Genomic DNA, 27,603 nt, shown 5'->3' with positions numbered 1-27,603 from the left:
ACCAGAGATGGTAGGAAAATAATCTTATCCAAGCCTTCCCCCCCCCCCTCCGCCTGCTCACATTCAACAGATGGGTTATTGAGAAAGGGCCAAAGTAATATGAACACTGTAGCTATCCTTAAACATTGACCTCTACCTACCCAACTATTTCGGCTCAATCCTACCTCTTACCATTTTAGCCAAAAGGAGATATGGCAGGTAATAGAAGTATACCCAACACTTTGAATTTGAAGCAGCTGTTTCACATCAAAACATATTATCCTAGACATGCTCGGAGCATTCAGAGAATAAGAAGAAAGAACAGCCCTGTTTCAAACTAAGAATGCTTCTGATAAGGTCAGAACAACCATTTCAACCTCAATTCCAGGCATTTTAAATTCAGAAAAGTTTGTACATCTCTAATAGGTATGGTAGTATCTCCTTGTGACCTGGTATTCAGAGACCAAAATCAAAATTTAAAAACATTCCTCCTTGCATACATCACACTCTATGTCTGAAACACAAAGCAAGGGAATGGGTGTTACCGGCTAAATTATATCCATAAATTATATCCCTCAACTTGAGAAATAAAATAATAATAATCAGAGGTATAGTCAGATTGTAAACCCTTCCCTTTATCCAAACAAAGATCCACTTAAAAAACATCAAGAATATTTCCTGCCCCCAAAGGAAAGAAATTCATAAGAAAATTACTTAGGGAACTATCATTCCATCCTATCTTCTGCAACAGTTCTCTTACCAGGCCAGGGAAGGGGACAGATTCACCTCCAGCAGCCAAGGCTTGAGAGTAGAATCAATGAGAACATCAAAACCATAAAGCTCTGAAAGAAACCACAAAATATATCAGATGACAGCACAACAGCATTTCTAAACAAGGGTAAAACATGGATTTATATGATCAGTTTACCCTATGAACAATGTGACAAGGTTTGTTAACTTTGCAACTTTTATTACTTCAATTCTAATTGAATTTCTAATTTGTCTCATGGTCTGAAGTCAAAGCCCTGATAGTATTTTTTTTATTGATTCTTACCTCTTTGTGGATCTCCTCTTTGTGGATCATTAATACTGTTTTTAAAACTTTACTTATGTTGATACTGGCACTGGTTTACATTTAGGTGATGCACATAAGTGTGTGTGAAAAAAAATGGGCCTGTTTCTTTTTTTTAAAAAAGGGCACAAATAGCCTTTAGGAGGCTTGTAGGGTGCTCCTGGGGGGTGGTGGCAAAAACGAGCAAAAAATGGGCCCATTTCTTGTTTTAAAAAGGGCATGCATTGCCTTTAGGAGGGTTATAGACAGAGGTGGGTTCCTACCAGTTCACACCTATTCGGTAGAACCGGTTCGTCAAATCTACCGAACCGGTTAGAAGAGGTTCCACCAGTGGATCCGGAAAGCAGGCCACACCTACAGAAGACGTTCCAAAAATTTTTGAAACCCACCACTGGTCCTTGGATATGATTATTCTACACTATCATGCTCATATTTATAAAACTCAGTGCCTCTGTGAAAGGTAAGGATGACTACTGCGCTTGTGGTGCAATCAGAACATTGCGTGTGTTGAAGTTGTTTTAACGCAAACCAAAGATGCCTTTTAAAAGACAAGTTTACATCATATTCTTATGCATGCCAGTGCTGTGTGTGAGGTAATTTAAGGTGGTTCTGACAAGTATCGTCAGCATCTTTATATCCGGTCACATGCCACTCCCACAAAGGAGGCCACACCCACAGAGTAGGTTCAAACAATTTTTGAAACCCACCACTGGTTATAGAGTTCTCCTGGGGACTGGGGGGGGGGGCACAATTGAGCAAAAATCGACCCGTTTTTTGCTCATTTCTGCCCTCCCCAGCCCCCAGGAATACTCTGGAAGCCTCCTAAAGGCAAAAAGTGCTGTATTCAGTGTATAAGACGCACCCAGATTTTCACCCTCTTTTTTGAGGGAAAAAGGTGTGTCTTATACTCCAAAAAATATGGTGTGTAGGTATGTAGGTATGTATATGTGTGTATGTACACACACAAACACACACACACACATTTGCTCTAAAACATCACGTTACTTTACTCAGAGTTTTTGTGTTTTAAAACTGCTTCTGCCATACATGAATGTGCAGGACATTTGTCTGGTTTCCATGATAGATATAAGACTCAATTTTCTCACTATACATATTAAACAAATTATACTAGAAAGTTCACTAAACACAGTTAGGGAACCTCCCAGTACTGTACATCAAAATATTTTCTAGGGGAGAAATAATAAAATTTAAGTTTCTTCTTTTCCAAAGTAAATAAATATTTGAAAGTGTGTATTTTTTCAACAGGAATACCTAGGTCACTCAAACTTTATTCAAAAAAAAAAAGCCATTAGATTTTACTTTAGACAATATCTTGGCAGCTGCTGGCATGGATTAACAGACATCATTCCAACCAAGCGGGTAAAATGAAGTAACCAGGCCACACAAACAAAATTTATGTCTGTATTACCAAGCCACCACATGTCAGAAATGACTACTTTGCAGTGCACACCCTGTCAAAACGAAAGTTGAATCTAAACTGTATGCATATTATCAAGTGAAAACTCGGGAGAATTCTCAGTAAAACATTAAGATAAATACAAAAATAGATCAGAAAACAAAATGTCCATAAGTAAGGAAAAAGGAAATGCAAAAGTTAAGCCTGTGATGTGAAAGGTTTAGCCAGTTCATCACACAGTTGTTTCAATCTTTAAATTATTTGGGGGGGTTTTAATAAGAGTTTTAAAAAAGACATTAAGATACAACTGGTCACACATATTTCTGGAAAGGGGCTAAGGAAATGGATAGAAAGAGATGTTACGGGTGAGAATGAGAGCAGAAAAGTTCCAGGAGGCAATTCACTATCATTCCCAACTTTACAATCTCTCTCCCTCCACCCTCAATCCCAATCTAAAAATAACACCAAAATTTAGTCATTTTGCCACCAATGTACTACAGCCGTGGCAAAGGATTCCCATTACAAACTGGATACAGGGGCATCTCCTCTATTGCTTCTTATCAGAGGTAGATTTCATGTCAACCCTTCCACTAGCCTTCCTTTGTAATAGGATCAGAGAAACAATTGTTTTAAGAAGGTCAATTATCTGGAATGGATCTATGACAATTCACTGTGGCCAACATGCCGTGGCCAACTCACCACAACCAAATTGCCACGGCCAACTTGCTGCAGCCAACTCTTTGTGGGACACGGCCAATTCACAATGGGACAACTCATGGCAGGACAAGAGTTACACTAATATTAAAGAAATGGTGGAATAGAATCATTAAAGAAGGGATGCAAAAACAGGGACAAAATGAAATGTGAAAGACCGTTGGCTTACCTGAACGGTCGTTCTCGGGGCACTGCGAAGAGAGCCCAAATGCTGGGTTAACACAGCCTATCTGCCCTTGGACTGAGTGATGTTTTTCTTGACCACGCCTCCCTTTGCCTGCACATGCTCAATTCGAAAACGAAGGAACCGTCCTGTAATCAATTACAGTCAATACAGCCACATCGTTCAATACTAACACCCGGGTGGGTTTGGGCTCTCTTCGCAGTGCCCTGAGAACGACCGTTCAGGTAAGCCAACGGTCTTTCTCCAGTGCACTGCTCAGAGAGCCCAAATGCTGGGACATGTCCAAGCTATTGAGTCCCAGGGTGGGGAAGCGCCGAAGCCTCTGGCATTTCAGCCACTCTTTGTAATACTCTTCTGCCAAAGGAGGCTTCGGCTGAGGCAAAGGTGTCAATCTTATAGTTTCTAATAAAGGCCGTGGGGGAAGCCCAGGTGGCCGCTCTACAAATGTCTAGGATAGAGGCCTGGGTTGCCCAGGCTGCAGATGTTGCAGCGCTCCTGGTGGAGTGAGCGGTGATTCGTCTCGGAGCCGTCTTGCCCTGGTGCTCATATGCCAGTTTGATGCAAGCACGTAGCCAACGTCCCACAGTGTGAGAGGAGACCTTGCGGCCCAGGGACGCAGGGAGGAAGGAGACAAAGAAAGCCTCTGACCGGCGGTAGTCCTTTGTTCTCTTTACATACGTGCGCACGGCCCGTCTCACGTCCAGCTTGTGCCACTCACGCTCCTTAGGGTGAGAAGGATGGGGACAGAAGTTGGGCAAAATAAGTTCTTGAGTCCTGTGAAACAGGGAGTTAATTTTCGGAGCAAATGACGGATCAAGTCTCAATATTACTCTGTCCGGGTGAACTACGCACAAATCCTCCCTGACAGAGAGCGCAGCAAGCTCGGCTACCCTGCGAGCGGATGTAATGGCCACCAGGAAAGCGGTTTTGATGGTGAGGTAGCGCAGACTGGTCTTTTTTAAAGGCTCAAATGGGGCTTTGGTCAGGGCCTTAAGCACAAATGGAAGATCCCATGACGGATACCGGTGAACAGTTGGAGGGCTGATGTTCGCTGCTCCCTTGAGAAAGCTCTTGATCTGGGGGAGCTGACTCAGCGAGCGAGAGGAGCCCTTTGCCAGGATGGTAGACAACGCTGCAACCTGGCGTCTGAGGGTGCTGACTGCAAGGCCCTTATCCAGACCCTCTTGCAAAAAGTCTAGGGTCTGGGGGATCGAGGCTGAGGAGGCCTCTATGTTCCTAGTCTTGCACCACCGTGAGAAGGCGGCCCAGGTGGCATCGTAGATTCTAGTCGTAGAGGGCTTCCTGGACGCTTGGATTGTTCGAATGACCTGGTCAGAGAATTTTTGCTTTCTCAGGAGCTCCCCTTCAAGTGCCAAACGGCTAGCTGCAGCCACTGGGGCTCCGGATGGGTGATGGCCCCCTGGCTGAGGGCAATCTTGTCCCGGGGGATTCTCCAAGGTCTTTGAACTGAGAGGCTGACCAGGTCTGCGTACCAGGGCCTTCTGGGCCAGAAGGGAGCCACCAGAATGAGGTCTGCCTTTTCGGTCAGGAGCTTGTTCACCACTTGAGGGATGAGCGGAAGTGGAGGGAAGGCATACAGAAGTCCCTGAGGCCACGCTGACCTCAGAGCATTGGTTCCCTCCGCCTGGGGCGAGTGGTAGCGACTGAAGAAGCGTGGGAGCTGTGTGTTGTTGTGTGTGGCAAACAGGTCTACCTGTGGCTTGCCGAACCTCCTCACGATCTGCTGGAACAGGTCCGGGTGCAGGCGCCACTCCGAGTGGTCGATGCGTTGGCGGCTCAGCCAGTCTGCTTCCCGGTTGCTTACGCCGGAGATGTGATCTGCACTGAGAGAAACCAGATGACGTTCCGCCCACCTGCCCAGCGCTTCTGCCTCGAGCATGAGGGCCTTTGATCGAGTGCCCCCTTGCCGGTTTATGTGCGCTTTTGTCGCCACATTGTCTGTCATCAACAGTACATGAGCCCCTCTTACTAGAGATGCGAACTTTCTCAGCGCTAGGCGAGCTGCCCTCAGTTCCAGCCAATTGATGCTGTGGGCGGCCTCCCTCTGAGTCCATCGGCCTTGGGCTAGGTGGCCCTGACAGTGGGCGCCCCACCCCAGGAGGCTGGCATCCGTGGTGACAACTAGTCTCTCCGGCTCCTTGAACAGGCAGCCCTTCCTGACTGCCTTGGACCTCCACCATGCCAGAGACCGGATCACCTTTCGTGGGAGCCGAACCCGCCTGAGTGAGTTGCTGTTCCTGGCCCTCTGCACTGGCAGCAGAAACCACTGCAGCTCCCTGGCGTGAAGGCGAGCCCAGGGAACCACCCCCAGGCACGAGATCATTATCCCTAGGAGCTGGGACAGCTGAATGATGGGTACCGACCTGGCAAGGCTGCAGTGCTTCACTCTGCGTCTCAGGTTCGACAGCCGGTCTGGCGAAAGAAATACCTGGCAGGAGGTGGAGTTGATGACCGCACCCAGGTGCTGTATACAGGTGGATGGTCGGAACTGGCTCTTCTCCATGTTGACAGAGAAGCCATGGTACTGCAGGGTCTGCACAGTTAGAGAAACATCGCGGTGTGCCTGCTTGGTGGTGAGAGAGTGAATGATTATGTCGTCTAAATAACATTCCAGACGAACCGGATGGTTGCGGAGATGAGCCGCTAGCACTGCCAGAATTTTGGTGAATGTTCTGGGCGCAGATGATAGCCCGAAGGGAAGAGCCCTGTACTGGAAATGCTTCCCTTCCGCGTAGAACCTCAGGAACCGCCTTTGGGCCACATGGATGGGGACATGCAGGTAGGCCTCTTTGAGATCTATTGATGTCAATAGGTCCCCCTCCCTCACACAGCCCAGGATGGAGTGGAGTGACTGCATCTTGAACCTCTTGTAAGCCAGATGCTGATTTAGGCTCTTGAGGTCCAAGATGGCCCTCCACCCCCCTGAACTTTTGGGCACTAGGAAGAGGATCGAATAGAAGCCCCTCCCCTGCTGATCCCTGGGGACTGGCTCTATCGCCTCTATCTCTAGGAGATGGCAGATTTCTGCCCTCATGCGTTCCCTCTTTTCTGGGTTCCTGGGGGTAGGGCAGTGGATAAACTTTCTTTGGGGAAAGGATAGGAAGTCCAGGAGAAGGCCCTTGCGAATGGTGTTGAGGACCCACTTGTCCGATGTTATCTCCTCCCACCTGTCGGCATACAGCCGTAGCCGACCCCTGATGGGGGGATCCCTGTGACCGTCACTTTCCCTTACGAAAGGGCCGGGATCCACCACTGTTGTTTCCTCCTCCTCGGAATGGTCTCCGAAAGGAAGACTGGGATTGGTTGGCACGAGCCCCGAAGGATCTGTCTTGGTGCCTATCCCCCCCTGCCTGAAAGGGCCTCTGATAGGAGGAAGGGTGAGAAGATTGCCCTGTTTCCTGGCTCCTGTAGGGTCTCTTACGAAAGGACCCCGCCCCTTTCCGGTCACCCCTTTTAAAGGTTGCCGGAAGGATCTTGCATTTGTCCTTGGTTTCGGTGACAAACTTGTCCAGGGCCTCTCCAAACAGAAAGCCCCCTTTAAATGGGGCCGATGCCAGCTTCCATTTAGCCTTCATTTCGGCCTGCCAGTGCCTGAGCCATAGGAGGCGGCGGGAGGTGATATTGGCGCAGCCAGAATAGGGTGGCCCTAATAAAAAAGGAGGCAGAGGTGGATGCCTTGATGGCCCAGGCAGACGCCATGTGTGTTTTCTGACATGCCTTTTCTGACCTCTTATCTTCTGCCTTAAGTCCCTCTAGGAGCTCAGCCGGCAGGTTGGAATTGGAAGTCAGAGACACGACTGGGGCATCTACTTCTGGGAATTTGAGGATTTCCTCCATTTTATCTTCTACTGCATATAGAGTTCTATCCCCCCCACTGGGGTTGGTCAGGGTGCCCGGCTGTAGCCACTGGCGCTGTACCGCGTCCATAAATAGGTCTGGCACAGGAATAACCTCGGGAGTTTCTACTGTCTCTTTGAACAACTCATGCTTAAGATCCTTGGAAGTGGAAGCCTGAGAGGCCTCAGGTCTGGAAGTGGGGCCTAACTCTGTGGCCGTCATGGCTTTGTGCAAGATAGACTTGAATAATGACGGTTGAAACAGGCCAGAGAATTTTGGCTTGTCAGGGGTGGGGTTTTCGTCTTCGGAAAGGGCGAAAATCTCCCCTTCTTCCTGCTCAGAACTTGATAACCCAGAGTGAGAGGGGCTTGAAGATGGAGAGGATACAGGCTCCTTAGAGGTGGAGGCCCTAGGTTTGCGTTTTTCCTTTGGGGCCTTGCCCTTGCGAGAGCCCTTGCGCTTAATGCCTTCAGCTATCCCTTGGGAGATGGCTAAGGCAATTACCTCCCTCATTTCATCCGAAAGAGCAGGACTTTTTCCCCTTTTTTTCTTTTGCTTACTGGGCCTGCGACGGCTAGGCCTGCCTGAGCTGGATCCACCCTTCCCAAAGGGGGAATTCTGGACAGAATCTCGTTCCTCTCTGATGGAGGAGCTAGGGGAGTCGGGGTACCCCCAAGATGCTTCAGGAGATGGATCCCTGGATGCATAGTTATCCCCAGACAAGAATTCACTGTCCCCGGGGGATTGGGCCTCACGATCAGGGGAAGCTGACTCCCTGCTGCGACGGTCTGGGCTAGGTTCTGGCTGAAGGGGCCTTGAAACCTCCCTGGGATCCACTGTGGCTCTTGGAGAAGACCTTTCAAGTGAGCCTTTGTGCCCTTTGCCTTTATTTACAGAGGGATCCAGCTTGCAGCGCTTGCTGGAGGGCCCCACCTGATCCCCTAAGGCCTCCCTGCATTCCTCAGCCATTTCAGGTCCCCACGAGGCCTGGAAGATAGCTGGAGTTGGGATGGGCACGCGCTGGCCTTTGCAGTCCAAAAGCGCTGGCAGAATCTCCAGGAGGGAAGGGCCGCCTTGGGGTCGGATTTCCTTCCTCCTACCGCCCTCGGTTCCCCGAGACTTAGCTTATTTTCCGGAGGGAGAGACTAGCTGGCTTCCCAGACTAGCCCCCAGCCTCCCCGCGGCGTTCTGCAGTCGTTGAGGGCTCGCTGAGGCTCCGTTGGCTGGCTGGGCTCTTCTTGCTGCCTTGTTCCTCGCACGCTCTGAGCTCTGCCGCTCTGCCCAGTGAGTCGGAGCGATCCAAAATGGCGGGGGGTGCGCACGCAGCCGCTTCCCGCTCTTTCCAGCCCTGAAAGGCGCGCGAAGGCTCCAGCCGTCGCTGCTGTTGCCGGGCAAAATGGAGCAGGCGAGGGAATCCTAGCAATCCGGCTCACCTGCTTTAGAGCCTTCTCAGAGCCTTGCTGGACTTTTCCTCCCCCTGGGACGCCCCTGTTCCAACAGGGAACTTGGTTTATCCCACTAATTGCTCCCTTGCTAGCCAGCCCCCGCTGTGCAAGCCTTTCCAGCCCCCTGCAGTGCTTGCAATTAGCAACAGCAGGGAAAACCCGGCAGCCCTTCTCTTAAAGCGACGGAAGCCTCACTGGAGGCAAATAGACAGACCTGATGTAGAAGCGTGATTTCCTCTATCTGAGAATTTAAACGTGGTCCAAATTGGGAAACTTTTTCCAGCCTTTCTGCTCTTAGACTGGAGCTCTCCCAAAACAGCCCTAACTCGGGCGGACTGAGTTTTCGAATTGAGCATGTGCAGGCAAAGGGAGGCGTGGTCAAGAAAAACATCACTCAGTCCAAGGGCAGATAGGCTGTGTTAACCCAGCATTTGGGCTCTCTGAGCAGTGCACTGGAGAATGACAATTTTTAAAAATTGTTTATTTTAAATAATTAGATTGAATTGTTGCCCCACTGTGAATTGGCCCTGGCAAGTTATCACACGAGGAGTTGGCCATGATGAGTTGACTGTGGCAAGTTGGCCCTGGCGAGCTGACCATGGTGAGTTGACCGCAGCAAGTTGGCCACAGCAAATTGATATCACTTCCAACATTATTTCTAGTCTCACAGGATATTCTCCACTAATTCATCATTTTGTTTTGTTTTGTTTTTCTGAGAAGATAAGATACATTTGAAAGGGGAGCTTTAGATCCCTGCCATTTTAAATTCTAAAAATGTTTCTGAGATCTAAGTCAGGCACAGAGACACTGTTTTAAGTACCAATTATGTTTGGGGCTGATGCTTACCAGCATTCTAATTTCCAAATTTTTAACTGAAAATTTAAAAAGTGAAAATGAATAAAATAAATTTAAATAGGCAAGGAGTCTGACAGGCACCAAGAAAAGTATGGGTGGGAATATTGGTACCCACTAGAATACCGAGCCCCCTAGTACATTGCTAAGAACCCAGGAGGGAAAAGTTTTAAAGTACTTTACTGACAGATTCCTTCTTAAAGGTTTCCCACTAAAAGATACACAAAATGCAGTCTTAATCACTGAGGTTGAATCTCTTTACCCATTCTTATCTGCCACTAATATTTCTCTTTAGTCCAGCCATAAGACAAATAGAAAGGAAGAAGCTCTAGAGCTTTCTGCCAAAGCCCTGAATTACAGAATCTAGCAAAACATACCATTCCTAAACCACAGGCAGATAGCTGCGTAACCATTCAGTTCTTGTGTATGGAGAAACTAATGAATTCAAATCTCTAGAGCTTTTGGGGAAAAGAGAAAGAGAGAGAAAACAAGCCAAGGCAACCAATACACACATATAGAATTCCAAATAAAGTTAATATAATCGGCTTAGCTAAACAAATTAGTTATTATCTCCTTGAATAAGATATTGAATTTCCACAAATGTTCAGGGATATATTGTAAGGAGTACAATTGAAGTTAGATTGTCTAGTTTGGATGTTGATAGGCAGGTGCTCCTTTTTCAGTCTTCCCCATTTCACCCTCCTTTTCCTCAGTATAATGTTTAGCATAGAATGTGTAGGAAAACTGAAAGCCAGACTCTTTGGATGAAGCCAAAATTAAATCTTCTGCAGAAGAATACTTCTTATCTCTGATTTCCTGAGTTTAGCCAAATAAATGCTAATTTCCATACATTATCTCAGTATGGGTTCAAATACAAAAACTTTGTAGAATCTAGTGTAACATACTAAAAATGGCATGAATTGTCATGAGGTATACCATTTAAAAGTCAAACCGAATCTCAAATTTCTCTGCAAATGAGAGCTAAAAATGATTAATTGTTTCAATAACCTTCCTAGTGGTTTTAAAATGACATCATGTTTTAAGGGGGAACAATACATTAGATTATTCCATTTACTCTTTTAGCTGGAGAGGGATCTAGGACAAGTCGCCATGGCCAATTTGCCACAGGACATTCACCATGGCTAATTTGCTGAGGACAACTCATGGCGGGACAATTCAATACTGTATTAGTCATTTCATTTGGTTATTTTTATTATTGGTGACATCGAAATTATTGTCATTCTTTTATTTCTGGATAGACTCATTTTATAATTATTAACCATGGTTCTACTGAAATTAATTTAACTTTTGTATTTATTGAATTGTCCTGCAGTGAGTTGGCCCACAGTGAGTTGGCCATGTGATGAGTTGTCTCATTCCTTTGGACGGGGGGGGGGGGGAGCTTCAATGGTGTGATCATGGCACAAATTTGTAAGGCTACCAATCAGTGAAACACAGGCAGAATTAATTACTAGTTCAAAAGCAAAAAGCAAACAAGCCATAAGACTATTCATTCCACAGAATAACCAACAACATTATAGTGGTAACACAGTTCTCAAGTTAACCTGCCATGTGCTCTTTCAATTTGGCCATCAAATAACGACAATGGGATTAAGTTATTACTACAAAATGCTTCCTTCATATTTATAGCCTTATCTGCCCAAGAAAATTCTCTAGCCTACTCAAACACCTCATCACTTGTATTAAAACTTGGCCCTGCGATGCAGCACTCTAATATAATTAATCCCATTCCAGATGTTTCTTTCAATGAATGCAGAGAAGTGTAAATGCAGTCATGAAAAATAACTTGAAAAATGTATTCTGATCCGTCTCACCTTCCCTGTTATCCCCTGGGAAGGGTTTTGTACCGCTTCAAAGCTTTGGTATGTGTTATAACGGGGAGGGGGATTTCTATGCCCACCCAGAAGCAGACTCCAAAAGTCAAAACAATGAATCCTTTAATAGCTTCAACCAGAATATACCACTCTCCTTTTTTTCTGTCCCTCCTTTGAATCACCTATGTAATGGTCTGCATGGAGTGCTGAAAACTCCCACTTTCCTTCATTTAACTCGTAGATGACTCTGCAACTCTCTCTGAATTTGTATTAATGGTGATAAGCTAGCTACATTATATATGTGTGTGTCGGGGTGTGTGTGTACTGTATAAAAAAGCATGTTTTCATATGCCAGACAGTATTTATTACATATGCTAAGTGGATTTATCCTATGTGAAGCTGGTTTATCTTGACTTCCTGTGTATGTCACAGGAAAAGAAAGTAGCCAGTTTTGTCTATTTTCCTCAAAAGTGGGCCCCTTTCCACTCAGTGCAGATGCTATTCAGGCTTTACATCAGAACACCAAGCAATGGCATTTTCCAGAGTATCTGCCAGATTACTGCTTGATCAGGAAGCATACATAATGCCTACAGAGAGTTTAGCATTGGACCACCTAAGTCTACAATTCTAATTCCCAATCTCAAACTGGAAAACGGAGGAAACAGATTATCATAATATAGATTATGCTTTGCCTTTCTCTTAAAATGTTACCCTATATATGAGAATATGCTATGGACTTCCATAGTTAAGGATTAACAGTTAGTATGGAGTCCAAGCCATTGGGAAGTAAGACAACTGGTAGAGTTTAGTGTTCAGTTTCTGCTGACAGGACTTTGATCAAGGTAGTAGATTCCTCCCACAGTCTAACAGCATGTCTATGCAAGTTATAAGTAAAGTAGCACAAACGAGGTGCATTTTTATCAGATCAGGAAAGATTGCATGATTAGTTCAAGGAGAAAGAAGCAGCGTGTGTGCGGACAATAACAGACAGTAACAGAGAAGACGTAAAGAATACTTTGAGTAGCTGTGACTGAATAAATATTTTGCACAACATTTTAAACAAAATCTTAAGGATCCTTTGGAAAACAAATCTGGAAACATTTATAGTTCTCCTCGTCACGCAAAAAAGTAAATGTATTGTTTTAAACCTTTGAAAAGCTAAATACCAAAAGGCAAACAGAAATCCCATTATCATGGTTCTGTATATTCCAGTTTCAAATCATACAACTGTGGAATTTGACATGGGCTATAGTCATCAACAGCTAGAGGATTTCAGCACATATTTTTTAAACCAACGAGTTCATAGAGTTCTATGAAGACAATTAAAAGCACTCCCTGATGTAATCCTCAGAAGCCAACAGAGACATTCTAAAGGATCACCAGAGGTCAGAAGATAAAATATCAGTTCATGCTTATAACTTTCCACTCCTCCTAACGATAAGTAAAAACAAAATGAACTAGTGTAAAAACAAACAAACTGCTGCATCATGTATTGGGGAATAGTGTGTTCAAGAGCCCCTTTGGCTCTTTTATTTAGTTATTTGGCTGGGAAATGTGTCTTTTATTTTTTTTCTAAATATACATGTATTTATATTGCATTTTAACTCATTAGCCACCCAGAGTCTCATTGGTAAGATAGGTGACCATATAAATAGATATAAATTAAAAAATGAAAAGTGTGAGATTGCAGACTTTAATTTTTAGTAGATATTAAGGTACATCATTCTTTTCTAATCTAGTCTCTAATTATGCAGGACTTCATCTCTCACCATCACAGCCACAATCAATCAAACTGAAAAAGTTTATCATGTGTATAGTATTTCTTTGGAAAATATACATCAACTCTATAGAGCTTGCGCAAATTATATTAAAAATTCAGATAGCAGTTATAGAAGCTAATGCTTAGCAAACTATTTAGTTATTCACATATATAGAGATATGCCATCAAACCAAGACATTTGAAACATTCTAAATAATCACATTATGTCAATGCAAGCAAGCCAGTTAAGCGGTCTCCATGTTCTATAGTATGAATCAGTTGGTTTATTAACCCAACAGATCATTGGCTTCCCAATTGCTAGGACACTGGTGGTCTTCTAAATGCTGCTGAAGTTAGATAATATAGTCAATGGTAAGATATTCTGGGAATTATAGTTCAGTACCATTTTGTAGGGCCACAAGCTTATAACTTTCCACACCTAAAATCTATAATCTATGGAAAAATCAAATAGCTACTATGAATGGAGACATTTCTGGAGCTGTGGTGTTACAATGGTTAGAATGCAGTATTGCCGACTAATTCTGCATTACCACTGCTAGGAGTTCATTCCTGACCGGCTCAAGGTTGACTCAGCCTTGCATCCTTTCGAGGTTGGTAAAATGAGGACCCAGATTGTTGGGAACAATATGCTGACTCTGTAAACTGCTTAGAGTGGGCTGCAAAGCACTATGAAGCAGTAAAGGTAAAGGTTCCCCTCACGCATATGTGCCAGTCGTTCCTGACTCTAGGGCGCAGTGCTCATCTCTGTTTCAAAGCCAAAGAGTAAGGTGTCTGACTCTAGAGGGCGGTGTTCATCTCCGTTTCAAAGCCAAAGAGCCACTGTCTGAAGACCTTTCTGTGGTCATATTGTCGGCATGACTAAATGCCGAAGGCGCACGGAACACTGTTATCTTCCCACCAAAGGTTGTTCCTGTTTTTTTCTACTTGCATTTTTACATGCTTTCGAACTGCTAGGTTGGCAGAAGCTGGGACAAGTAATGGGAGCTAACTTTGTTACACAGCACTAGGGAGCCGAACCTCCAACCTTTCTGATCGACAAGCTCAGCATCTTAGCCACTGAGCCACCTTGAAGCGGTATATAAATCTAAATGCTACTGCTATTCTGGTTCTGAGAATTTATGCCACCTCAGAGTTGTGAGTTCTCAATGAGTTCTCTCATTCCTGTTTCCTCAAACCAGGAGATTTATTCCACTGTTCTCTTTAAGATTCTGAACAAACTTCTGTTACTTAATTTATCTCCCTTTCAACCCTGAGCTCCTAGCTAATTTTTCCTTATACACCATTTTTTTGCATTGGAAAAGAAAAGCTAATGTTCTAATTAAAAATCACATCAGCTATTGCAAGAGATATGCCGCTTTCTACTCTAGAAATGTAATTAACAAATTGATAATAAGATCCAAAGCCAAACATATACCTTTAATAGCATTGACACAATGTTTAGTCTTTCTCATACTAAACTCTATTTCTTCAGATACGTTTCTACCCAGTCTACTGTCCCTAGTAGGTACATTTAATATAACTTATATTATTGCACTATTAATGTAGTGCTATCAAGGATCTCAATTATAAGGTATCATGAGATGCCACTTATCCTACTAGGATAATGAGATGCCATGAGATGTATCATGAGATGCCACTTATCCTACTAGGCTTTAATATTAATTCTTGATAAGACCAAAGTTGTAAAAAGCTTTTAGTCTGCATTTTCTAATTTTGCTGCTTCCATCGTGTATTTGTAGATAGAGCTGGAGGAAATAATAGGTGACTGCCAAAGGAAAACCTTTAGGGCAGGTACTAGAAAGCAAGTGAAGACACTTACTGGTACTAACTATTGTTTCTTGGAGTCATTCCCATCTTCCTTGCCAGAGAAGTCTCAATTCTTTGCCAACATCTCTACATCTCTAAAGATCTTATATCAAAGTAAGCTCTATCGCCACTATGTGGTACAATCAAGAAAAATATAAGCTTAAAAAAATACCCCAACCCTAACCAACATGAGTGTACACACACACAGACGCACACACACAGAGGGAGGGAGGGAGAGGGAGATGTAGTTTATATCATATAAATCTCTGAAAATATCCCTAGTCAACCAATTTCATTTGTCAACCAATTATTTATTTGAGGAAAAAACTCATATCAACCTTTTTGTGGTTGATCAAAAATCTGAGTATCATCTAACAAATATTTTGTATGCCGATTCAATGGAATTGTAAGAAGAACTTACATCCTATATAGTTTTATATATATTTGAAAAAAAAGGACCCTGTCCTCGACAAATGGGGCTTATATAAATTGTTATTCTGAGAACAAAACCTTATAAATTGTGCAAGTTACCATCCAATATCTTTTGTTAAATGCAGATGGCTAAGATTCTGACTATTGCTTTGGCATTATTGCAAAGGTATTATTATCAATCATCCTGCACAAACTGGTTTTATGCAAGGGCATTGGACCACTGAAAACATCAGATTATTTGTAGATTTCTTAACAGATAGTGGAAGAAGTAAACATTTAAAAATATTACACTGTTCAGTTATATTCCTAAAATTTGGAACTTGTCTATTTATCAAGAGTGTCCTGGACAGGGACAGTGCAAGGGCCAGAAGTGGCTATTGAGCCATATTAGACAATATACTTCTATGTTCTCAAGGTTCTTTTTCTTCTTTAGAAAACTGAGTTGTATTAAGTTGTATAAAGACATAACTATTACATTCTATTTAGAAAATAAGAAAAATTCCACTATTTTTTTCTTTCTCCCTTTGCATGTTTTTTTTACTTTTATTTACATTGTTTGAATTATATTTAAAGTTTTTTAATTATCACTAGTAGTTTGAAGAATATTGATGACTATTATTTGAAAAGAATTACAATTTCAAAATCCTTTAAAAACTCCTAGAACTTGCCTCCCACGAGCTATAACTAAAGTTCATTTAGTCCTTTTTCCATTACAAGGACTAGTATTTCAGAACATTTATGAATTACAAATTTAGGGAATATTTCCATTCATAGCTTCTCAACTACATAAGTGGTTAAATACAGCCAGACAGTAACAAGGTCCAGATGCTTCATGAAGTTTAACAGAGAGGGCGACACGTATTTTATTCCATACAATGAACTTTTAGTATATTCCTGTTAAGATTCAGGCAAACTCCTTAGTCTTGAGGACTAATACTCCAAAGGTTCTTTGCACATGGTGTCAGAAACAATTTATCCTGGGTCAAAATGTAGAATGTTTCATATACTATGAAGTATATTAAAGAAATATTTCCAAACCAGCTAAACAGCCAAACATATGGAAAGATATAATTACATAAATTAGAGCAGGATTTTAAAAAAATCATATATGTGGATATGAATAATGTGTCCATCATTTTGGAAGCAATTCATAGCACAGGAAAAGTCATTCTTCAGTATACAGTAAAAACCTTGGCTTCAATAGGCTACTTAAGGATACAGGTGTTTTAAATTCGGTTCGCCCACATAACACCTATCCTCCGCGAGCTGCCCTGGCTACCTGTTGATCTCCGGGTGATTTAATGCTACAGAAGCTGCAAGTCACTAGTTGATTTCAAAATGATTAAATAATTCGTGGACAGTAGCCAAAGCTGAAAACCGAGTTTTTTCTGTCAAAAATGGTGTGCTTGATTGTAAACAAAAGAAGAGCTATTCTGCTTCCCACCTTCCAGGGATGTATGGTTATTTAGTACAGCAAGAGAGACAGAATACCAGAATACCAAGTTTATCCTTAATAAAATCCAGCCGGACATTCTGATTTTATGTTTTACATTTGTACAGTATATTAAGGTCAGGGGTTGTCATGCTTTAGCTGAACTTGACCAAGTGCCTGTTTGCAAGCATATTGTGCCCCAATCTCTTACTGCATTTCTGAAATGAATTGTATGGACAAAGGCAGCCTCTTTTCTACTGTCCATTTTTAACTTCAGGGGCATCTAAAGCAGTGGTTCTCAACCTTCCCAATGCCACGACCCTTTAATACAGTTCCTCATGTTGTGGTGACCTCCATCCATAAAATTGGTGTCTCGGTTCCTAAGACCATTGAAAATATGTGTTTTCCGATGGTCTTAGGCAACCCCTGTGAAAGGGTCGTTCGACCCCCAAAGAGGTCCTGACCCACAGGTTGAGAACCACTGATCTAAAGGTTCTATAGTCTCCAAGAAGCCATCTTGCTTTCAGTACCAACTCTGGACAGGTTATATAAAGGCTTGTTTTAGCTCAAAATGCCCACAAGCATAGAAACATCTCCCAATACCCCACCCCACCTAACATGATATACCAGAAGAAAGCAAGTACTACTGGATGGGTGTTCCCAACTGAGTATCTTAGCAGATACACAATTCTCACAAGTACAATTCCTAACAGTCTTCCCCTCCCAGTTCAGAATCAGAAAGAAAAGGCAATGGTTTGTTCTGGCTCTATGGGGAAACAAATTTTAAGCATCTTCTCAGTATTGCAACTAGAATGGTAAGATGGGTCACGTAAAGTTCTTGAGACAGGAAAAAAGCCTCTGGATCATCATTTTCATCATAGACTATATGAATGATAATGATCAAGATTGTCCAATGCTGATACATTGCACTGTAAGGAGTCAAACCAAAAAACCCACAACCATTATCATTTCCATTTAGCAGATGGAGGGAAGGGTTGTTGACTCCTGAGTGCATCTCTGCTCTGCAAGTTCCAGAATGGTGGCAATGCAGAGATGAGTCTTCACTGAGGTGGTGCCAATTCTGGGGAATGACATCCCCTCAGTGATACAAACGGATTATATTATATTGGGTACCAATGCATTCCCTGAATGTGACAAACAACAGTGTAGAAATAAAGATGATTTACCAAAGCAAACACCACGGTGTGGGACAAAGGCTTTACAGGCTGCTGCAATAGCCAATTCAGCTGAAATTACTGTCTTAATTATCAGTTCCTCCACGCTGGACATCAAAGCTAAGATAAAAATGGGACAGAAATCAAAAGCAATAATGTTAATATTTTAACAGTGAAAACAAAATTTAGCTTAAGATGCAAAATGATGTCCCCTGATCTTTACAACTACACAACATTTAATCCTTTTATTGAATGAGTTTGGCATATGTAGCATGTGTTTTGGAGACATTTATCTGACTTTTTCATGTTGTCTATACCTTTTATTGTACTTATTTACCTTATTCCATTTGTAGTTCACTTTTTGTATTGCAAGCTGCCTAAAATTGGTTTGAGTCAGGTGGTGTCAAAATCAAAACAACTAAACAAATTTGGAACTCTTTTTACTGATTTGAAATATTTTATGCATCTTAAATATGTTTTATTTAAAAGACTCTGAAATGGTTTATAGAAATAAAACTTTGGTTTTTATCAAATGTTTAAAGAAGGCATAACATATTCATTTTCTAGTTTATTCCAAAAGTCTCTTCATGAAAAAATATTCCACAATTTAAGCTTCTAATGTTTTCAAACTGTCAAATAGATTTTGCTCTATTTTTTGCTATGCCATGTCCATCAATTAGTGATCCTGAACACTGTAAGCTATTAAAGGAAAGTATGATCCCAGGTGACTGGCAGAGGAAAATTTTCTATAACAGTCTCTGTACATTCTATAAAGTAGAGGAAGGAAAAATTGAGTTTTTGGATCTATTTGGGCTTTTGAGTTCCACCAGTTGGAGCAAATTGTCAAAGGGGTGGTGGTGGTAATACAAGAGACTTCCACTTTTCAGTAAGAATCAGGTTATCTTGGAGAACATGCCTATAAAAATTGATTTCATGATCAGAAGCAAACTTATGGTTCCCATATAAAAAGTACTTTTGGTCCTCTCTACAATGACCTTATTTACAACAAAAATAAATATATTTCTTACTATTCCTGAATTATCTACATTCAGAAATGCCCATGGATATACTGAAGATCCTCCAAAGTTGACTTGGTTTAAGATCAAATACCCATTCTTCAGTCTTATGACATTCTTTCCCACATACAGTAGATATCACAGAAACTGAATCTTCAACATTCTCTTTCATACATTTCCATTTCATATGAGTTCGCAAGCATGTTTAAAAATGTTCATCTTAATTAATTGGTCTCAAGTAGACATAGAGTTAATTCCATACTTAAGATGTGCCAATGAAAGTCACATTGATAAATATTTTTTTTAGAAAAGATAATGAACAAGGACATATTTTGTCAGACAAGTCTTCTGTCACCACTGATAACAGTAAATGCTGCAAACTAATTATTTCAGAGACAGGTTGAAATTTCAATTGTCAATTAACCATGCTATCAATAGACCAATCAAATGTGAAGAACATAAGATCCCCTACAGAATATAAAATTCTTGAATGAAAGGCATTCACTAAAGAAGTCACTGTTCAAAGGAAAGTGCTGTTAGAAAAGACAATTACAGTTCCAAAGAGAAATACACAGCAAAGAAAAATAAGAACTTATCAAAAAGACACATTCAGAGAAAAATAAGATAAGAGATTATTGTCCAGAAGAAGTATGGTAGTCAAAGTAGACAAACTGTTAGGAACAGTTTCAGATAATTAGATAATTAAATCTACTAATATTTATGAAGAACAGACAGTTTGGTTCAATAGTTAAGGTACCAGGGTAGAAACCGGGAGATTATAAATTCTGGTCCCATCTTAATTACAAAGGCCAACTAGGTGACTTTCAGCCAATCACTTTAGGAAGCAAGCAGAAACAAACTACTCCTGAAAAGGTTACTAAGAAAACTGTAGAGACTTGTCTAGGTGCCAAGGATCAACACTGACTCAAAAGGACAAAAAAATAAAAATGAAAAGGTGTTCTAAAGATGATTCAAGGAAACAGTAATAGATATCTGCTCACCAGTTGTATCTTTTCCTTCTTGTTTCAGGTATCTCAGCATTGCACTCATACTCCATTTGTTTCCATAATCCTCTACTTCAGGATCATCACAACTAAAACATAAGAAATACCTTTTATCCTGACCACCCTGATGGAATTCTACCTCCAAATTCTGCTTGGTTAATTCATATTTTCATATATTGTTTGACTGCACTTAATAACTGCTTTAAGACACTTTTGTTTTAACACAACACAAAATAATTAAATAAATACAGAAACAGATTTTTATTTCCAATTCAGGCTCAAGAACTCTTAAAGAAATCTAAGTACCTGACATAGTCACCACTCTTTTTGTTGACACTATAATTTGTAAGATGCATGAATTGGTTTTTAATATTCTTTGATCCCTGGTCATACCTCACAGTTGCAAACCTAAAAAACAAAATGGACATAACATAACAACCTTTAATCAAAATAAAACTGGCATTTTTTTTCAGCTGACATTTCTGAGTTAGCTTCAATCAAAGGTAGCCTGATGTAGACCATGCTGAAATAATCTACAAATGAAGTGACAAAATCATAAATCACATTTGTCAGGGCATTCTGGTCCAAAAAAGCCTACAACTGGTGAGTCAACCGAAGCAGAGCTCCTTCCTGGCTATAGCTTCCAGCAGATGCAAATGCATGAGGTTCATCACCATCACCAAATTTTCAGGTCAAGCATAAGAGAGTCAAAATTGAAACCAAAATAAAGCCAGACCAATCACCAACAAAGTGCAGCTCCACCTTGCAGGGATTTAATCTGACTATAGGATGTCTCTCATTAGTGTAGTACAGTGTAGTACTAAAGTAGGAGTTGGGAGACTCGGGTTCTAACCCTTCTTTCGGCATGGAAGTCAGCTTGGTGACCTTGGGCCAGTCACTTCCTCTTAGTTCAGATCAGCACCAGACTCTGCAATAAGTCAGCTGAAAAACCCACATCATACATCAACAGCTTCATTGGAAGAACTACAGAGAAGGCAATGCAAGCAGGACCTGTAACCAGGTGGGACAAACACTAAGTACTACTAATACTACCACTACAATAGGATGGTTGTTACCATTAGACATGGGCGTTCAGCAGATTGAGTAAACTAAGCAACAGAAATCAAAATTCAAGAAGGAATTCCTTGAAACAAAGATAATGACCGCTTTCTATTACTGATACAATAAGGCCATCTGTAAATTCTCATTCTCAAAGTATTTAACAGCATAAACATTTACTGCTTTGTGTTACAATCCCCTCCCCTTAGCATGAAACAAGAAAAGCTTTATGCAGCACTATATTCAGTTAAATATATATACAGTTAAGTGGAACCTGAAAACACACTTGCAATAGCTATCCTCTTTTTTCTGCCTCTTCCCCTCTACCAAGTCAGAATGCTTTGTTTGCAGCCTTATTGAAGTGAGAAACATACATTCCACAATCAAGAGAAAGCACTGAGGAGCAGAGCATTACCGCATTCATTGTTTTGTTCTGTTCAACCACAGGCAGGGATTACTGTTGAGTCACTCTCTTGTGTCACATTCTTATCTCAATGCAGGAAATGTTTCAAAATCACTTTTATCAGTTAAATACAATGAGGATGGACAGATTATAAATAAGTGACAGAATGTAAAGTTTATTGGGGCACCAGAATATTATTATGGTAACTGAAAAGTTCAAAAGGGTAACATACTACTGTAAAATAAAACGCTGTCCAGGATCTGGTAGTTTCCAATTCAAAGACATTTATGATTCCCCTTTCTCCAATTTTGAATTCTGCCCCCCCTCTCCAATCCTCTATTCTTAATCCCAGTCACATCTGTCTCATCTCACATCCTGACTCCTCTTCCAAATTCCAACTATCATTCCAGCTTCCTTTCTTTCTCTTTTTAACCCATCAATCAAGGGTGTTCCTACATCTTCACAGTAAACCTGACACTCTGATCTTGGTGGCCAACAGCTGCAACCAGTTTAATCCTAATGTAATTAATCTGCATTAGAAAGAAGTACAAAGGATTGCCGCTCAAAACGGATACATTTGCTTTTTTTTAAGACATTGCTCATGGAACCTGTTGTTATTTCCCCACTTCCTAAGTTATCTCTGTTCCTAAAATATCAAGGGCCTGCCAAGCAGGGGTTACTGTGAGAAGGACTGGACTGCTGTAACAGACTCTGGCCACAATACAGCCTATGAGGTAATCGGAATTGCTTGGCTCACAGCAAGTACCTGAATTCTTTGAAAACCACAGGAATCCATAGAGAAAAGGTAAATATCTCCATGGAGCCAGCGCTAATTAACAAGCAGGATAATGAAAGGAGGGGGCAGGAGAAGGCTCAAGAAAACAGGAAAGCCCAGTGTCAGGCATGACAAGAGGCTGCTGCTGGCTCCTTCATTTCAGAATGTGAGTGACTGCGCAGCCACATCCATTTTCTACCCACCCTCTCCCCTTCTCTGGGCCCCTCAGAAGCACATTTGGTTTTCTGCTCAACCCGCTGTACTTCCACAAACAGCTCTGTGTTTTCTCTAGCTTACCACTAGCTTAACTGCAAGTGTTTGCTCAAAAGATACTAGGCCCCAAATTGCCACCACTTTAAAACTTTTTCTTAATAGATGAAATTTCCTCCTGATTCCAAACAAAGAAAAGCTGATTTTAAGCCTGAAAATAATCAACCTTGTGCCTGACTGCCCCCTGCTGGGATACTATTTTTTTGTGAAGCTTACATATCCTCCAAAGCAAACTTAAAATAGGCTGCTTGCAACTAGGGTAAATATAATTATTTATTTAAGAAAACAGTAATAACACCCACGAAAGAAAGAAAGAAAGAAAGAAAGAAAGAAAGAAAGAAAGAAAGAAAGAAAGAAAGAAAGAAAGAAAGAAAGAAAAATACAGACAGACAGACAGAAAGAAAGATAGACAGAAAGATAGACAGAGATAGAGATACATACACACACTACTAGATTGACAAGTCCAAATTTTATGTGATTTTATCTGGCTTTACAAAATTGAAAGCTGAAGGTCCAAGTGCATTGTCAATTATGCTAAAATATTCATATCAAATTGCATTTCTCAGTAGCGGGATAAAACAAACTACGAGATGGCAGCAAAAGGTCCAAGGCATCTTTTTATTGCCATCAAATGATCATCTGGATTTTTGCATCATATACGTGGTAGCTCTCTGAAATTATCTATTTTTAAGGTCCACTTTTATAGAGAATGTAAGGACAAAACAACATTTTCACAAATTAATTTCTCACTTTATATGAATAGATCTTATTTCTAAAAGACCAAGACAATGTATGAAACTTTTAAATTATTTCACCTAAGTGAACAACATGTGACAGAATTCATTCACAGCTACTTCTTAAATTCAGAGCAATAATATTATTATCCTTTCTTTCCTATTAACACTGATTATGAGTCTCATAAGCATATATGTCTGAAAGAAAGAGCAATATTTGTATAGTATGGAAGTAATTTGTGAAGTGTCTACAAAATGCAGAGATTATAGGAACAACATAAAAAGAACTAAGAGAAAGGCAGGCAGAAAGATAAATATAATTTAGCAGGCATTATTGGAATCTGTCATGACAAAATTCATGAGCAAAAGGCAAAGACTGAAGGGTACAAACTGGTCAAATGGAACAGGTCAGATGTGAAGGAAGAGCATTATATCTGAAGGAAATGCATAGCTATACTAAAATGCAAGCACGAGAATCCATGTTTGCCAGAAGCATTCGGGTAAGAACTGAAATAATGGAAAACGATAGAAATGTGAAGTATACTATATCCTGCCAGGATTGGCAGAACATCGGGATCATACTCTCCTGGTCCAGATCACATTTTCAAGGAGGAATCATATTGTCATATTGGGAGACTACCTGGATATCTATTAGTAGACCAACTCAGCAAAGACTGCAAGATCCCCAAAATGCTGTTTCATTTTTCAGAAGATTTGGAAAAAAAATCCAAGAGGATCAGCTAGTTGAAAAGGAAAAAGAAATGTGTACTTTGGGAAGATGTCATAATATAATCTTGAAATTCAAGATATTATAGAAACAGAAACTAAAATATAGTTGTACATGCATACTAGCTGAGCCAATTTCAACAAGCTTAGAAAAGAGCTAGCGAGAATCCTATTGGCAGAAATCCTCAAGTCAAAGGAAGGACAGAAGTGTTCAAAAGTTCTAAAAAATAAGATACTGGAAGAACAATCATAAACCATTATAATGAGGAAAAATATTTGGGGGAAGGTTTGGAAACCACTGTGGATGCTTAGGGAATTTGGACTGAGCCAAGTTAAAAGGGAGATATACAGGAAATAAAGATAATGTAATCACGAACAAAATCTACCTAAAGAAAGAAAATCAAAAAGCCCCAAAGGAATTTAGGCTCACAAGCGAAGGTAAAAGCAACCAAAACTGTTTTTTCTTGGCCATGACAGTTTCAACAGAAAAGGTAAGGTTAGGTCCAGTTTGAAAAAGCTGAGGTAAGAATAAAGGTATAATTCCTCTACAAGAACCTTGAGTTTTCTTCTCAAAGGGAAACAGAACGCAAGTGAACTAAAGCAAACAACTGTCACAAGAAAAAGAAAAAACACAAGATAAATAAAGAAATGGCTAGAAAGCATCTTGCTAACAAACAGATTACGTATGCAGGACCATAACAATTACCCAAGAGTCTTTTTTTGAAAACTTCACAAATATCACCACATAGCTTCTATTGTGGTTTTTGAGAAATTATGAACCCAATCCATAATTAAAGATTAAAGAGAGACAAATGGTTGTTTGTATCATCAAAAGGGACAAAAAAAGGACCTGGGTAACTACAGTATAGACTGCTCAGGCTAAAACTGATACTGGGTAAAATTCTAAAACTAATTATTAAGCAGTTGGTGTGTAACCATATAGAAAATAATTCATTGCTTGGCAGAAGTCATCAAGGGTTTATCATTGTATGTCAACTTGATTTCCTTTTTTGCAAAGTGAAGAATTGAACTGACAATGGAAATGTAATTCAAGTATGACATAGCATATCTTGAATTCAGCAGAGCACTAGGCAAGATCTTTCATGAAATATTAATAGCAAAGATAACATGTGGGCTGGGCTGTGTTATCAAAACTGAATGAAGCATCATAAGAAATATCATCAATGACTCCACATCAAGCTGGACAGAAGTATCAAATGGCATACCATAGGGATCCATTCTTGGCTCTATACTGCATATTAATATCTATGAATAGTAAGTTAGAAAACATTATCAAATTTATGTATGATATATAGACATAGGGAAGATAGCCAATTTCCTAGATAAGGCTTTCAGGATTCAGGAGGAATCTTGTTCAGAATTTCTTATTCTGGAACAGAGAGCATAAAACACTAAATTTCAACAGGCAGAAATGCAACTTCCTACATTTAGTTAGAAAAACACAATATAAATGTGTGAGGGATATGGGAGGTTTCTAAATTAGAGACAGACAGACAATAAAATAGACAGGATTGGTGGGAAAAGAGAAGGGGAATCATCCTTGGCAGCACTATATTTTAAAAGATTACAGGCGTTTTCATCTATCAGAAACTGAATCCTATCCAAGCATAATATCAAGATCAAGAGACGTCAAAATTATCTTCTATTCTGCACTGGGCAAACAGCATCCAGAATATTGTGTCCTGATTGGAGAAATCCATTTTGGAAGGGAAGTATGTCCAGAAAACAGTAATCAAGAAGATAAATATTCTTATAAGAACAACTTATGAAGAACAGCTGAAAGTACTGCAAATGTTTAGCTAGGATACAAGGCAACAGGAAGACATGAAAACTGAAAGGCTATCTTGATACCTAAAGAGCTAGCATGTAGATGGTGGGACAAAACTGTTAAGAGTGGTTCTATATGACAAGAATCAATTGTTCTAAGTGAAAAGAAAGCAGATTTTGATCAGGAAAAAATATTTATTTGTCCAACAATGGAGTAGACTGTCATGGAACAGATGTTTAAATAGAAGCTAGTCATCTGTCTAAGATGTGGAAATAGAGACCACTTATTCTCCAGGATCTCTTCCAATTCTTACTTTTATAATTCTATAAAATTTAGGAAACGCAAAAATATTAGCAAGCAAAGTATCTTTAAAATTTGCTACTGTTGCCAGAAGCCAAAGACAGGAAAATATACTTCATATATTACTATATATATTCAGAATTTCTCCACCATTACTTGAATGCCAATAGCTCATCATTTAAAGAGTTAAATTCTCTGAGATGAAAGTAGAAGACCGAGTAACTCAAAGTAAGAGGTACTAACATATTTAGGAATTATTCTTCATAATTTTCAATTTTCAAAAGTTCAGAAGAACTATAAGATCAACCAGTCTCTTGCTGTTCCCAACTTACACATAAAAAGAAAGTTTATGACTCCTGCTCTGCCACTTCACATGGTAAGGCATACAGTTATATATATCATAAGACACAAAATCAAGACTTACCGAGCCAAACCTTCTTCATAGAGATAGATGACCAGGGGATCATAGGATGTCACCAAAACATAAAGCCGCACATCAAATTTGAAGTCTAAAAACAGGCACAACCATATTTAGTTGCCAGAAATTATTCAGAACGGTGAATCTACTTAAGGATATGATATAGAAGATATTTTCAAGGACCATTTAATGATCAAGTGCCAGTAAATAGAAATATTTCCTGAGCTTGAATATACAACATTTACTACAATAACAACAAAACAGAAAACAGAACTGCTTTCTTACGGTTCATTAACTCACTATCAATTATCTTCAAATTTCTAAAAGAGCCGAGGTGGCGCAGTGGTTAAATGCAGCACTGCAGGCTACTTCAGCTGACTGCAGTTCTGCAGTTCGGCTGTTCAAATCTCACCGGCTCAGGGTTGTTGTTGTGGGCAATATGCTGACTCTGTAAATCGCTTAGAGAGGGCTGAAAGCCCCATGAAGCGGTATATAAGTCTAACTGCTATTGCTATTGCTAAAAAATAAAACCCTAAATTTTAATATTAACTCACCATCTATAAGAAGTGGATTGTTGATATAACGGGAGACCAGGATGTTTTCCTCAAGGGAAATTTGATTCGGCTACAGGATGAGATAGACAGTACAATGGAGTGAAGAACTGAAAAGTTGAATGCTGATTTCAATAAGTGACTTTGCCCATTACCTTTCAATGAATATTTATTGAGTTAATAAACTCCATGGTGAACCCTAATATTTTCTGGGTTTTTTCAAAACTTTTCTACACCAAAAAGGGCAAGTACAGGGTTGTTCTCTTAAAGTTCAGAAACATCCAAGATATAATGCACGGCATTATAAATCAGAAGAAAAGGATGAAACCGTTCCTCACTGGCAAAACAGTTTTCACCAGCCTCATCATACATAGATTGATATGGATCCTAATTAATGCAATATATTCTAGAGAAGCCATGTATAATATGCATAAACTTCAGATTATATATGAAAAAATTTTAGAACTTCCTTCCTTCCTTCGTTTTCTTTGCCTTTGAGTCAGTGTTAACCCCTGGCAATTGCCTGAACTAGTCCATGCAGTACTGTTGACAAGATTTCAGAAGTGCTTTGCCATTA

General features: G+C 40.5%; 1 protein-coding gene across 1 annotated transcript in view; it reads right to left on the bottom strand.

The window, feature by feature from the left end:
- TTLL5 (tubulin tyrosine ligase like 5) overlaps window positions 1-27,603 on the bottom strand; it is a 144,473-nt gene that overhangs the window by 101,492 nt on the left and 15,378 nt on the right. Inside the window, exons 8-13 of the mRNA XM_032231786.1 lie at window positions 27,030-27,099; window positions 26,482-26,566; window positions 20,308-20,409; window positions 19,999-20,090; window positions 17,994-18,101; window positions 740-821 (exon numbers count right to left, since the gene is read on the bottom strand). Of these exons, the coding sequence (XP_032087677.1) occupies window positions 740-821; window positions 17,994-18,101; window positions 19,999-20,090; window positions 20,308-20,409; window positions 26,482-26,566; window positions 27,030-27,099 (539 nt within the window). The remainder of the gene's footprint in view (window positions 1-739; window positions 822-17,993; window positions 18,102-19,998; window positions 20,091-20,307; window positions 20,410-26,481; window positions 26,567-27,029; window positions 27,100-27,603) is intronic.

This window comes from Thamnophis elegans, chromosome 1 (assembly GCF_009769535.1).
Source record: "Thamnophis elegans isolate rThaEle1 chromosome 1, rThaEle1.pri, whole genome shotgun sequence".
Classification (NCBI taxonomy): domain Eukaryota; kingdom Metazoa; phylum Chordata; class Lepidosauria; order Squamata; family Colubridae; genus Thamnophis; species Thamnophis elegans.
This window is presented reverse-complemented; position numbering and strand designations above follow the sequence as displayed.